The sequence below is a fragment of the Castor canadensis genome, chromosome 7 (assembly GCF_047511655.1).
Source record: "Castor canadensis chromosome 7, mCasCan1.hap1v2, whole genome shotgun sequence".
NCBI lineage: Eukaryota > Metazoa > Chordata > Mammalia > Rodentia > Castoridae > Castor > Castor canadensis.
In genome coordinates, this window is record NC_133392.1 from 59,659,405 (window position 1) to 59,674,190 (window position 14,786).

The following is a 14,786-nucleotide window of genomic DNA, read 5'->3' on the forward strand; positions in this document are numbered from 1 at the left end:
TGGATTATAGGTATGTGCTGCCATGCCTGGTTGAAGTTTTCCCCCTCTTTTTCCCCAGTGGTTCTGGGGTTTGAATTCAGGGCTGTGGGCTGGCTAGACAGGTGCTCTACTACTTGAGCTATACCCCCAACCCTTTTTGGTTTAGTTATTTTTCAGATAGGGTCTTTTGTTTATGCTGGAGCCAACCTTCACTGTAATCCTCCTGTTTACACTTCCTGTGTAGCTGGCATGATAGTCATGAGACCCCACTTTTTGCCTGGGCTCCCCTTGAGCCCCAATCTTCCCAATTTCTGCCTCCCAAGTAGCTAGGATCAGGAGTATGCCATAGCCTCTGGCTAAAATTTCAATTTTTAAAGTATCATATTTATTCAGTCTTGCTTTCTTTCTAGTGTAGCCTTCATTTGTGAGAAGTTTCTAATTTTTATTTCCACTTCTCAAGTCATTTTGTTTTTCTTGCTTTTTTTTTTTCTTTTTTGGTGGTACTGAAGTTTGAACTTAGGGTGTTGCATTTGCTAGGCTGGCACTCTACTCCTGGGTCATACCTCCAGTCTGAATTTTTTTTCCTTTATTTTGGTGGTACTGGGGTTTGAACTAAGGGCCTCACACTTGCAGGCGGGTGCTCTACCCTTGAGCCACTCCTCCAGTCCCTGAATTTTGTTCTTTACTATGTTGTTTAAAATTTTTCTTTTGGCAGGTGTTGGGACTCTGAAGGGCTTCATTTGGAGCCAGGCCACTAGGGCTCCAGCAGTCTGGGAACCAGAAAAAAAATTTTTTTTTTCCTTTTAAGGCTAATGATACAGGGTTGAGAGCTTGCCTAACATGTGCGAGGCCAAGGTTCAGTCCCCAGCACTGCAAAAAAAATAAAAATAAATAAAAGTTTTCTTTTACCTCATTCAGAACTATGTTACACTTTCATCTGTTTTGTGGACATGCTTTTCTAGATCACATTTATTATCTGTGGGAATATATATTTTTTTAATTTGGTAGGACTGGGTTTTGAACTCAGGGCTTTGTTCTTGCAAAGCAGGAGCTCTACCACGTGATTCCCCCTTCCAGCTCATTTTGCCCTGGTTATTTTGGAGATGGGGGTCTTGTGAACTATTTGCTCAGGCTGGCCTCTAAACCTCAGTCCTCTGGATCTAGAAGTAGCTAGAATTACAGGCATGAGCCACCTTTACCCTGCTTTCTGCTATTTATCTTTCTTCCTCTTCCTACTTACTTTCTATGGGATTTGACTGTTATCTTTTTCCATTGCTCATTTTTAGATGAAGTTAATCTTTCTGAACTTTAAGTGGAAAGGCATGGGTCATGATAGTTTTCTAGCTTCACAGGTTTAGAGCTGCTTCTGATATTTTTGTTAATGTTTAAAAATATGGTCTGTAAATTACACCTCAATAAAGATGTTAAAAAAGATCTCCCACTCTTTGAGCTCTGGCCGTGTCCTTCCTCCCCTTTGTCTGAGTCTTTTCTTTCTCTGCTCTTATCCTTGTCATATGTATTTTGGATTCTTGGCCCAGCAGTTCTTCCTCACTGTGGGGCTTTGTTTTGGAAGTTTGTGTAGGGCTGAGCATCAGAGCTGCTCTAGCCTCCTCAGGCTGGCATCTCACAGTCACCCTTGAGAGTGCAAAATCCTCCCCAGTTTCAGCAGCCTTTTTTTTTTTTTTTTTTTTTTAAACAATTTGCTTGAGAGTATGTTTTCCAGGAAGTAGTTGTTTTAAGGTCTGTCACATTCCCCCTATATAATAGGTTTTGCCCTTGCCTGAACATGTTTGGGAAATTACTAAAATACCTGGTCAGTTTTGTCAAAGATGTTGTATGAGGGTTTTTACTTCTCTTATCCTAGTTTGCTGTTTGCTTTTATGTAGGAACTAGAGATTCAAAGACTATGCTGTCACCATCTTTTCCAGTGTCATTTTAGCTGATTATGTCATGTTAGCTTTGCTGTTAGAAATGTCCAGAGTAAATAAATGAATGAGTTAGAGGGTAGCTGATTTCCCTTTCCTTTCATTGCTTTATAACACTTAATAGCAGCTATCTCATAGCTGCTTTATCTAACAGGGAAGAATAGCTTTGCTGAAAAGACTGGGGAGAGTTCCCTCTCAGTGAACAATATCAGTTTCTGTGCCTGAGAGTATGAACTTTCCCTCTGGATGGTGACTGCTGTTTAGATAAATTCTCTTGCCTCTGCCTGCTTGGATTACAGATCTGAGCACCATGCCCAGCTTTTTATTTTGTCTTCATTTTTTAATTCATGTTAGGGATTGAACCCAGGGCCTCCCGGATGCTATTAGGCATGGATTCCACCACTGAGCTACGCTTCCAGTCCCTAGTTTGTTTTTAAATTTAAATTTCTTATTTTAATTAATTATTATTATTATTATTATTTTTTTGGTGGTGGTACTGGGGTTTGAACTCATGGCTTCACACCTGCAGGCAGGCACTCTACCACTTGAGCCACTCCACCGGTCTTTTTTTGTGATACGGTTTTTCAAAATAGGGTCTCAAGAAGTATTTGCTCTGTGCTGGCTTGGAACTGTGATCCTCCCGATGTCTGCCTCCTGAGTAGCTACAGTTACAGACTTGAACCACTGGCTCCTGGCTCTAATTGTTTCTTCTTAAGGTCAAGGTTTTTACTTGGTTTCACCAGTAAAATGCCTTCTGAATTCTAAACATTCTCTCTCTCTCTCTCTCTCTCTCTCTCTCTCACACACACACACACACACACACACACACACACACACACACACACTCTCTCTCTCTCTCTCTCTCTCTCTCTCTCTCACTCTCACTCATGCATACATGCACACTTGAGAAACAATTTAAAAGTTGGCGACCTGAAAACCATCTTTGATGTATGTTCCTCTTAGGGTTAGTTACCAAGTATAAGACCCTTGTTGCATTGAGTTTTTTTTTTAAGTGAATTTGAGAAATTTACTATGAAAATATATTTGCTTATAACTTTTTTATTTGCTTGTAACTTAAAAAATGTTAATTATGAAACATTTTTTCATGCTTTGTTGAAACATTTATCTTAACAACTTGGGTTCCATGATAACAAGTTTTCTTGTCTTGTTTTGTCTTTCTTCCTTCTTCTCTCTCTGTTCTTATCTGTCCCTCTTTTCATTCCTCTATCTTCTTCCCTCCCTCCCTCTTTCTCTTTTCTTTTTTTGTTACTAGGGATTGAACTCCAGGGACCATGCAAAGTTTTCTTCCTTCTTTTCTGGCTAATATCTTACAGTTTCTGATGAGGTCTTTTTCTATTTCACCCCACCCTCTTTAATTTGCTCAATTTGCATCTTGCTAATTTTTCCTTCCTTCCTCTGAACTTAAACCTTTCCTCTGTACCAAAGTCTGTTTTTTGGTCTGGTGGAGTGGTCTAAGTGGTAGAATGACTGCCTAACAAGCATGATGTACTGAGTTCAAGCCCCAGTACTGCCAAAAAAAAGAACCAAAGTCTGGTTTGTAGTCAGTGGAAAGTGGGGCTATTCCCTAATCTTAGGGTCCCTTCTACTTTTTACATTGTTTTCCATTAAACTCTGAAGATTTTTTTTCTTTTTTTTTGGTGGTACGGGGCTTGAACTTGGCCTCACGCTTGCTAGACAGGTGCTCTACTACTTGAGCCACTCTGCCAAGCCCTGTTTTGTGTTGGTTATTTTGGAGATAAGGTCTCAGGAACTTTTGGCTTCAAACCTTGATCCTCCTGATCTCTGCCTCCAGAGTAAGTAGGATTACAGGTGTGAGCCACTGATGCCTGGCCCTCAAGGTCTTTTTGTATTCTTGCCTGTACTTTAAACTTTAAACTATTTAATATTTTTTTTGTGTGGTGCTAGGCTGGAACCCAGGACCTTTAACATGCTAGTTGGGAGGCAGTACAGGTTGAGTATCCCTTATCCAAAATTCTTCGGAGATCATGTTGGTGCTTTGAAATACTTTAGATTTCAGAGAATTTTGAATTTCAGATTTTTGAAATAAGGATGAGCAACCTATGGTAGTGACTAGTAGTACAGACTTTGGAGTCTGATCAGAGTTCAAATTCCAGTTGTTCTACTTACTAGTTGTGTAACTTGTGTCAGTCACTTAATATTTTTGTGTTTTCTCTTTTTAAGAAGTGGTAGTGCCAGGCACTGGCGGCTCGTGCCTGTAATCCTAACTACTTAGGAGGCAGAGATCAGGAAGCTTGCAGTTCAAAGCCCGCCCTGGCAACAGTTTATGAACCCTTTCTTGAAAAAACCCATCACAAAAAATTGGCTGATGGAGTGGCTTAAGGTGTGGGTCCTGAGTTCAAACCCCAGTACTGCCAAAAAAAAAAAAAAAAGTAGAACCAGGCATCAATGACTCATGCCTATAATCCTAGCTACTTGGGATGCTGAGATCAGAAGACTCATATTTCAAGGCCAGCCAAGACAGTTAATCAGAGCAAAATGGACTGAGCAAAATGGAGGTGTGGCTCAAGTGGTAGAGTGCCTACTTTGCCAGCATGAAGCTCCCTGACTTCAAATCTCTAGTCCCACCTAAAAAAAAGAAAAAAACTGAACTTCTAGAAGCCAGGTGCCTAATTACATAATATCTTAGCTACTCGGGAGGCTGAGGTCAGGAGAATCATAGTTTGAGACCAGCCTGGGTAAAAAGTTTGGGAGACCCCATCTTAACCTACAGCTGGGTTCAGTTTTTCACACCTGTCATCCCAAGCTACCTAGGAGGCTGAGATTGGGAAGGTTGTGATTCTAGGCCCACATGGGCAAGAAAGTTTTTGAGGCCCTATTTCAACAGAAAAAAATGTGGAAGTGAGTGTGTGCACCTGCCATCCCAGCAGTGGTGAGCATAGGATTGTGGTCCATGCCAGCCTGGGCAAAAAGTGAGACTCTTATCTCCAAAATAATGACAGTGAAAAGGGCTGCTGGAGTGGCCCAAGTGGTAGAGTGCCTACCTAGCAAGTGTGCAGCCCTGAGTTCAAACACCAATACTGAAGAAAAAAGAAATATGCTTTAAGGGTTTGGCAGGGTGGCTCAAGTGGTAGAGCACCTGCCTAGCAAGCATGAGGGCTTGAGTTCAAACTCCAGTACTGACAAAAAAACAAAACAAAACAAAACAAAACCTTTAAAAATAGCACAATACTTAAATGAAACCATTTATTTAAAGCATTTAGCATAGTCTTTTCTTGTAGGAAATAGTCCAAAAGTGTAAAAACAGAAGTATAGGTATGTATGTGTAGATACACACATATATGTAAATATAATTATGTAAATTAACTCCTGTGACTTTAGTCACTGTGTTTGTGATGGTGATCCCAAGACTTTTTCCAGGTTAGATCTGCCTCCACAATAACGGGGCCTTTATTTATCTAACTGGCCATATACACCCCAATTCATTATGTCCTAAAATTGAATTTATTATTTGTTTATTTATGGCAGCACTGGAGTTTGAACTCAGGATCTCACACTTGCTAGGCGGGTCCTCTTCTTACCGCTTGAGCTACTCCACGAGCTCTGTTTTTTTTTTGGAGAATTCACATTTATTGACTGATATGGTACAACCTGGAATTAATTCCAAATAAATTCCACTTTTTGAACATTTGGTCTGTTAGTTTTGGCATCAACAGACTTGGTAACTACCTGATGCTAACCTGACAATGTGTTGACAGTAGCCCCCGCCACTGGTCCTTCAATTTGCTTAGTAATAAGTCCTTTGCTTCTTCTGTCATTCCTGTGGGGAATGGCTTATTTCCCTCCTTCCTGTACAATTGATACTGGACTGGATTGTTGTTTCCCAGGTTCGTGTCCTGGCGCAGTTGATGATTGAAGGCGCCGGACAAGCAGTTAGGAGTTAAAGTAAGTTCATGCCACAGAATAGGAGTTAAGAGTAAAGCAAGCACAAAGTTTATATTGAAAGGAAAGCAAAGCACCCTAATGAGTGGGACCTAGTGAAAGAACTAATTGTGGGATAACTAAAGTTCATGAGATTATATAGAGTGCAGTTTAGGCACCCCCTCCCCAGTTTACCTTTGACACTGGCTATGATTTTTTTTTTCGTAAATTTTTTTATTAGGATATATTCATTATACGGGGGGTTCATAGTAACAATTCCGATTAGACTTATATTGTACATTAGTTACATTGCCCTCACACTGTGGCTATAATTGACTGTCTAACTGACTTTTGGTCAAGCCTGACCATCTAATTGCCCCCCATCCTTATCAGACTGGACATTCCAAGAGGGTCTCATTAGTCCATCCTGTCCTTCAGGCTTACCACCTACATTTTGTGACTACCGCTCATTCTGGTGAGACCCCTTTTTTGTTTATCTTGGGAAAGTTTGCTATGTTACTCTCCTTTTATGGGTCTGCATTTCATTCCTTTAGACATCTGCCTTTAGGAATGTTTTATCTTATTTCCCTTACCTAGAACGAGAAACTACTCAGCACCTGTGTGTGAAGCTGGTTTCTCAGTCTCCCTAAATGTTTTGCTTTTAAGTATGCCTTCCTATCTCCTTTATCTAAAACAAAGTTCCTTTACATCCCCAGGGTTATTTCTGTCGTTTGTTTCTAGGGACATTCTGCCATTTTATTTCCCCTCACATTTGTCACCTTACACAATTTGGGCAAACCGACTGGTGATGGCAAGAGTAGTGTCAGCAAAGTGGTCCACAGAGCTAGAGAGACAATTATTAGTACTAGAGTTCCTGGCTTTTCCACACACTTATCCCAACATAGCTCCAGGAAGTGATGCACCTGAGCAGTGAACTGCACTTTCTGCTGTTTGACAGCCACCAGGTGCTGCAACTCCACTTCTCCCACCTCACCCAGTTCCACCATTGTCCCTATATGGCTGAGGACCTCTGGTGAGCCCCAGCTCTTTTTTTGTGATTGTTTTTTTTTTTTTTTCCAAGATAGGGTCTCACCAGTGACTAGTTTGGAAATCATTTTTTCTTATTTATAATAATAAGGATTATGATTCATAATATATAGGGTGGATAGTGTATGATGAAATAAATACAGAACATTGAAGAGTAAGAAAAGGACACAACTCCTTTTTTAATAGTGTAATAGCTATTTTTGGGGGGAGGGGTGCTGGGGATTGAACTTTGGGCTTTGCACATTTGAGGCAAGCACTCTACCACTGAGCTACATCTCCAGCCCCAGATACTCATATTTATAATTTTTGACCCAGAAATTCAACTTCTAGATGTATATCCTATTGAAATATACATATATAGAGGCATCCAGAGATGTAAGTAAGTACAAGATTGTTCATTGCAGCATTGTTTCTGAAGGTGAAGTTTGGACATGACTCAAATGTTCATCAGTAAGATATTGCTAAAAAAAATGCTGCTGCAACATGAAAAACTATACCGTTTCAAAAAATTAAGTACTTACAGGTATGAAAAATGGCCATAATATAGCACTAAATTTATACAGTATACTGCAAAACAATACATATAAATGTGATCCCATTTTTATAAGTACCTAAAATTTTAGTATATGCTAGTAAGTGTGAATTGTATGACAGAGTGTGTATATGTACTTAAAAAAAAAAAAATCTAAGGAGAGTAAAGTGGTATACCCCTGTAATCCTAGCACCAGTCAGTAGAGGCAGGAGGATTGTAAGTTCAAAGCCAGCCTGGGCTACACTGTCTGAAAAAAAAGAAAGAAAGACAAACCAAAAGGTTTTACAAAATGTTTATAAACAAACCAAAAACGTCTTTAGGCTAGGGATGTTAGTTCAATGGTAGAGTGCTGCAAAAACATAAATAACAACAACAACAAAATCATCTGGCAGATTATCCACCAAACTATTAGCAAGGAATTCTTTCTTTCTTTCTTTCTTCCTTTTTTTTTTTTTTTGGTGGTACTGGGGATTGAAGTCAGGGCCTCATACTCGCTAAGCAGGTGCTCTACTGCTTGAGCCACTCCACCAGCCAGCAGTGAATTATTTCTGAGAGGCTGGTATAGAGGAAGTTTTTTACATTTTATGTTAAATATTTTCTAGAATGTTTGATTTTCTTTTCTTTCTTTTTTCTTTTTGTAAAAAAACATGTATTGTCATAATTATTGAAAACAAGAAGATTAAAAAAACCATAGCAGGTGTGGTGGTACACAACTATACTCCCAGCACTGGGGAGCCATGTGATTTCAAGGCTAGCCTGGGCTATATAGCAAGGAGATCCTGTCTTAAAAATAAAAACCAAAAATACCATAAAAGGAGCACAGACTGCTGGATGGTGTTGTGGTGCTATCAGTTATAAGTATGAGCTGTATACTTCCTTTTTCCTTTTTTCAAACAGAATGCCCAGTGTTTGCATGGGGACATTGCACAGTCACAGAGAGAAATTACACTGAAAGGCTTCAGAGAAGGTAGCTTTAAAGTTTTGGTTGCAACCAATGTAGCTGCCCGTGGTTTGGACATTCCTGAGGTTGACCTGGTGATTCAAAGTTCTCCTCCACAGGTAGGAAATGGAATTTGATTTGGGGAAAATAAGAGCAGTTTTATAAATTGCTGTTTTATTTACAAAGTATTGCTTGGGATGTAAAAGATAACATCATTTGCTCTTGCTCTTAACTGTATTTTGTTACGGTGGTGTTAAATTGATCAGAATGCGATGCCTTCATAAATTATTAACTTTGTTGTTTGCATCTAAACCTTGGATCAACAAAATCATACAAAGGAATTTTAAAAGTTGCATATGAAGAACTCTGGTATAGGTGAATAAGAAAACTTTTAAATCATACTTCTTTACCTCCAAATTCTAGCATATAAATCATTTGAGATACTGAAAAGTACAATAGAACTGAAGTACAAATGGATTATTGTTAGAGTATTATTATTGTTTGGATGCTGAATGACTATGGAGCTTGCCAAGTTTTTGAAAAGTATTTCCTTGCTTACTTTTAGGATGTTGAGTCATATATCCATCGCTCTGGACGCACAGGAAGAGCTGGTCGAACAGGGATTTGTGTATGCTTTTATCAACCAAGAGAAAGAGGTCAACTAAGATATGTGGAACAAAAAGCAGTAAGTAAAGTTAATTTCAGGCTTATTATCTAAATATGACTTAGAAGAAAGTTCTTTTTACATTTGTTCTCACAAATAGATCTTCCCAGCTTTTCTCAGTTTACTCTGCATTTGGATGTGAAGCATTTGGAGAGCTAAATTTATGTTAGCTGCAAGATTTTGTTTTATACAGCTTTTATTGTGAAGACAGAACTGACTTTCTCATGTTTTCCTTGAATTTCTCCCTTGATACTAAAATCAGAAGTGTGTTATGATTTCATTATCTCAGTTCAGCATTATTTTTATTTTATTATTATATAGATACATATTTTTTGGCGGTCCTGGGGTTTGAAGTCAGGGCCTTCATCTTGAGCCACTCCACCAGCCCTTTTTGTGTTGGGTATTTTTGAGATATGGTCTTGTGAACTATTTGCCTGGACTGGCTTTGAACCTTGATCCTCCTGATTTCTGCCCCCTCAGTAGCTAGGATTATAGGCATGAGCCACTGGCACCGGGCCCAGTCCACCATTATAAATGGGTGATTGTGATATTGTTTTGGTGTAGTAATTAAAAGTTATATTCATACAGTTAGATATATCCAATATATTATATATATGTACAATATATAATTATATTTGTACAATAACCAGTTTCTATAAAAAATGTATTTTCTGTGGCCTAGATTTTTTTGTAGTATTTCAGATTTTTCCTCTACTTTTGTGATGTATGTTTTTATATGCAATCTCATATACTTTGTAAAAGGAAGTGGGCGGGCTGGTGGAGTGGCTCACAAGCAAAAGGCCCTGAGTTCAAACCCCAGTACCCACTCTCCCTCCACACCCCTCCCCCACACCCCCAGCCCAAAACAAAGAAATGGAATAACAGGGAAAAAAGTTGATAGATGTAATAAATGTCTTCTTATTTTTATTTTTTTTGGAATCAGCTTTGTTTTACAAGTGAAATTCCATGATTATAACTAAGGAACAATTCAGTTTTTTTTTCTCTTTGAAATTTATGAAAGATTTATTAGAAAAAGCAGATCTTTTCATTTGCTAGGGCTTAGAAATCTTTAAGTCCAAAAAATGGAAATTCAACAAATCATATTAATTTAGGAATTAATTGTAACAACTTCCATTTTTCTTTAATGTAATTCTTTCATTTTCAGGGAATTACTTTTAAACGTGTAGGTGTTCCTTCTACAATGGATTTAGTTAAATCTAAAAGCATGGATGCCATCAGGTATGCTTTCTGACCTTGCTGAATAATTTTTTTCTTTTGTATTAGGCTATTCATCTTTAGGCTCTCCTAGTTCAAATATCAGAAAATTTTAATCACCAGTTTTACCAGAAGACATTAAGTTATGTTAAAATATGAAAGTGCTAGTCTTTCTTTTCCCATTCTCTTTTATGTTTTTCCCTGTATCTTGACCAAGAAAATTTACTATTTTTAAACCGTAGGTCTCTGGCTTCTGTTTCTTATGCTGCTGTTGATTTTTTCCGACCATCAGCTCAGAGACTGATAGAAGAGAAAGGGGCAGTGGATGCATTGGCTGCAGCATTAGCCCACATTTCTGGTGCATCGAGCTTTGAACCACGATCTCTGATCACCTCTGATAAGGTAGAAATGTGTGAGAAAATTGTATGTGTGGGAAAAGGTTAAAATTGAGAGCATTTATTCTCTATTGAATTACTGAACGTTGCATTTAATTCCTTCAATATACTGTTTTTTCTGTTCTGAATAAAACTATTTTGCTCTATTAAAAGTTGGTTTTCTTATCTGGGTATGGTGTTACAGGCCTGTAATCCCAGCATTTAGGGCATCTGAGGTGGGAAATCTTGAATTTAATTCCAGTCTGGGTTATATAACAAGACTATCTCAAAAAACAAAATAAGTAAAAAGAAATTGATTGGTCTTTTCATTTTCCTCTATCCCTCAATACTTCTTTTTTATTTTAGATGCAATGTTTTGTTTTTTGGCAGGAGTGGGGCTTGAACTCATAGCCTCACACTTGCAGCACAGGTGCTATACAACTTGAGCCACTCCTCCAGTCCTCTTTTTTATTTTTGATAAATCTACCTCTTCTAAATTTTCAAGCCTACAGAAAAAATTGAAAGACCAATACAGTAAAAATCATATGCCATCCACCAGATTCAACAACTGTTAATATTGTATTACATTCGCTTTATATATACTTTTTGTTTTGCTGAACTATTTGAAAGTTGAAACCTATCATTTCTAAATATTTCAACCTGTATTTTCCAAAAATAAGGATCTCATCTACATAATCATAGTATCAGTCTCAACTATGAAAATTAGTAATAGTTGCTTATTAATCATTTAGTATATATTCCATGTTCACATTTGCTACATTATACAAAAAAAAGTCTGTCTGTCCATCTGTCTGGAGGAGACTAAAGGAAAGCCTGACTTTGCACAGTACTGTGTTAACTGAAACTTGTATCCTAAAATGTACTTTTCATTTTGTTAGTTGCCATGGAACCATACAAAGTGAGAAACAGATTCTGTGCAGTAAACACAGTAGTTTGCATAGTAAGGACTGGCTATATGTCTGGAGGGATGTATTTGTGTGCTTGAGGGAATGTGTGTAACACTGATATTGCCTACTGCCAGATCAGTGTCAGATATTAAATGTACCACACCAGAACCATTGGTTGTAAGTGGTTCAAAGATTTATTACTTACTTGAATACAAGTGGAAGGAATCCCTTGGTGAGGGGACCATCCATAAGAAACCTTTCTGACCCTAGGTGAGACAGCATCTAGCATGGTTTCTGGCACATAGGTAGGAGGCACTCAATAAATATTTGCTAGCTGGGCATTGGTAGCTCACTCCTGTAATCCTAGCTACTTGGGAGACCAAACTGTTTGCCCCAGATGCCTTCAAACCACGATTTTCCTGATCTCTGCCTTCTGGGTAGCTAGGATTACAGGTGTGAGCCACTGGCACTCAGCTGTTTAATTCTCTCTTAAAGCATAATACTATGAATAGTCTTTATATAGTTTGTAAGTCTGTAATAGCAATGCACAGAAAAATACTTTCTTTTTCTTTTTGGGGGGGTTTGATCTCAGGTCCTCATGTATGCTAGGCAGGTGCTCTACCACTTGCATCACTCTGACATTTCAGAATACTTTTGATGATGTGTACACATTAGTTTTCTAATATAGTTTCAAAGATGTTATTTTTTTAGCAGGCAAGTTATACTATTGACTAATAAGAAATGCACAATTACATCATGAAAGGGGTATAGAGTTAGAACTTGACTGTCCTTCTGATGAAGATTTTTTTTCCAAGTATAATGTGACTTGTATTCCTTAAGGGGTTTGTGACCATGACTCTGGAAAGCCCAGAAGAAATACAAAATGTCAGTTGTGCTTGGAAAGAACTTAACAGAAAGCTGAGTAGTAATGCTGTGTCCCAAGTTACCAGAATGTGCCTCCTAAAAGGAAATATGGTAGGTTTTTATAGATAAATAAAAGTTTTTAAATCAACTACCACAAATGTTTATAAAGAGTACTAATGTTTGTTGCTTCTTTCTTTTTTTGAAGCCTTATGGGATGAATAATACTGCTTTCTTGTTGTTGTTTTTGTTTTTTGTTGAGTGTTGGTTTGTTTCCACTTACAAATTTGGTGAATTATATAAATGACTCCTTCCTCCAGAGCTATCAGTCATTCTGCTGCATGGTTTGACCAAAAGCCAAGTTATCTAAGCTTCTGTCATGGTATACATAGCATACATGGTACACAAACATACATGTTTGTATGTGTTTAGTTTCTAAGATAAGTAACTTATGCTTGCAGTAGTTCAAGGCTCTGTAACTTAAGAGAACATAAAATTTTATTTTTTAACATAGTTTGAACTGAGTGCCTTGTGCTTCCTAGGTGGGTGGTCTACCACTTGAGCCTCACCCCATTCTACAATATAATTTTTTAATTGGCGAGCTCTTGGTTGTTAATGAGGATAATGATATGAGTTAAATAAGTTATTTTTATACAGCATAATTAAAACTTTGTCTTCTTAGTGACTGTGATTTCTTCTAATGGTTTTGGAAAAAAAACATGTTAAAATTATTTAACTTTATCACAGGTTCATTTTAGACTAAAATTTATTAACTAGATTATTATTGGAAATAATTATCTCTCAGGTTTAATGTTACTTACCTTCAACAAAAATTTGAGGCAAGTATGAGAAAATATATGTAACAAAAAAATGTAGAGAGAGGAAAAAATAACAAGATCCATATGCCAAACTAGTTATTGAGTATTAAATTAGCTTTTAACTTATGGGCAACCAAGACTCTAGAGGAAATATCTTGACTTGTATCAATCTCATATCTTGTAAACACTGAAGCTCTTCAGGAGAGAAACTTTCTGGCAGTAAATTTTCATTTTTTTAAAACTTAATTACTTGGTGGCACTGGGGTTTGAACTGAGGGCTTTGTGCTTGCTAGGCAGGCACTCTTACTGCTTGAGCCACTCTGCCAGCCCTTTTTTGTGATGGGTTTTTTGAGATAGGATCTCACAAACTAATTGCCTGGTGCTAGCTTTGAACCAGGATCCTCCTGGTCTTTGCCTCCTGAGTAGCTAGGATTACAGGTATGAGCCACCAGTGCCTGGCTAAACATTTTTTTTTTTTTTTTGTGGTACTTGAGTTTGAACTCAGGGCCTACACCTTGAGCCACTTCATCAGCCCTTTTTTTTGTAATGGGTTTTTTTGAAATAGGGTCTTGTGAACTATTTTTCCGGGATTGGCTTCGAACTGCAATCCTCCTGATCTCTGCCTCCTGAATTGCTAGGATTACAGGTGTGAGCCACCGGCACCAGCTAAAAAATATATATATTTTAAACTTTGCAATACTGGGAATTAAACCTACAGCCTTGCACATGCTAGGCAAACACTGAGCTATACTTGCAGCCTCTCACTAAAATTTTAAAGAATGTGTTAGAGGGATCATTTTACAAGGAAGTGGAACAGAGTTAACAGTTTCTACAAAAATTCTTCTAGAAAATATTACAGTTTCTTAGTATTAAGTTCTTATTAGATATCATATTTAGTTTTCAGATTTAGAAAATACATTAAGCAAATATTCTTGTGTGTTGTTAATGTATTGTCTATTTTGATCTTGTAAGCAATTATGGAATATGTACTTTTTTTTTAGCAAATAAAAGATTATCAGCAAGTATTTGTTTATTAGTAAAAAATTAACCCAAATGCATATAAATAAAAATATTTTTATTTTGCTTTTAGGGTGTTTGCTTTGATGTACCTACAACGGAGTCAGAAAGGTTACAGGTATTTTTAAAAATTTTACCTGTTAAAATATTTGAGTATGTTTCTCTAAAAGATTGTTTTGAAAAACATAGTTGTAATATCATTATCATTCATAAATCAATTAAGAATTTCTTAATATGAAATAGCCTGTCTCATAAGTAAAATTTTGCTTAGGCTGGCTCAAGTGATAGGGCACTTGCCTAGCAAGCACAAGGCCCCGAGTTCAAACCTCAGTACCACCACCAAAAAAAAGAAATAAGGTTCAAAAAAAAAAAAAAAAGTTTTTCTTTTTATAAATAATTTGAAACAAAATTAGTTATATAGTAAATCCTCATGAACATATTACCCAGCTTCTCCAATTTGACATTTCATGGCTAGTTTTGTTTCATTTCTATTTCTGTCCACTTTCCCACTCTTTAGAGACAAATTTTAGGCATTCTATCATTTTAACCATAACTGTTTCCACATATCTACATGTTAAGGACTTTTAAAAAATATTTATGATATTA

The 14,786-nt window shown here is 37.3% G+C and overlaps 1 protein-coding gene across 3 annotated transcripts in view; it reads left to right on the forward strand.

The window, feature by feature from the left end:
• The window catches only part of Ddx50 (DExD-box helicase 50), a 39,384-nt gene that overhangs the window by 22,337 nt on the left and 2,261 nt on the right, over window positions 1-14,786 (forward strand). For all 3 annotated transcript variants that reach the window (XM_074079031.1, XM_074079032.1, XM_074079033.1), the window contains 6 exons: window positions 8,281-8,442; window positions 8,889-9,008; window positions 10,153-10,226; window positions 10,445-10,604; window positions 12,325-12,459; window positions 14,254-14,298. In XM_074079031.1, coding sequence (XP_073935132.1) covers window positions 8,281-8,442; window positions 8,889-9,008; window positions 10,153-10,226; window positions 10,445-10,604; window positions 12,325-12,459; window positions 14,254-14,298 — 696 coding nt within the window. The remainder of the gene's footprint in view (window positions 1-8,280; window positions 8,443-8,888; window positions 9,009-10,152; window positions 10,227-10,444; window positions 10,605-12,324; window positions 12,460-14,253; window positions 14,299-14,786) is intronic.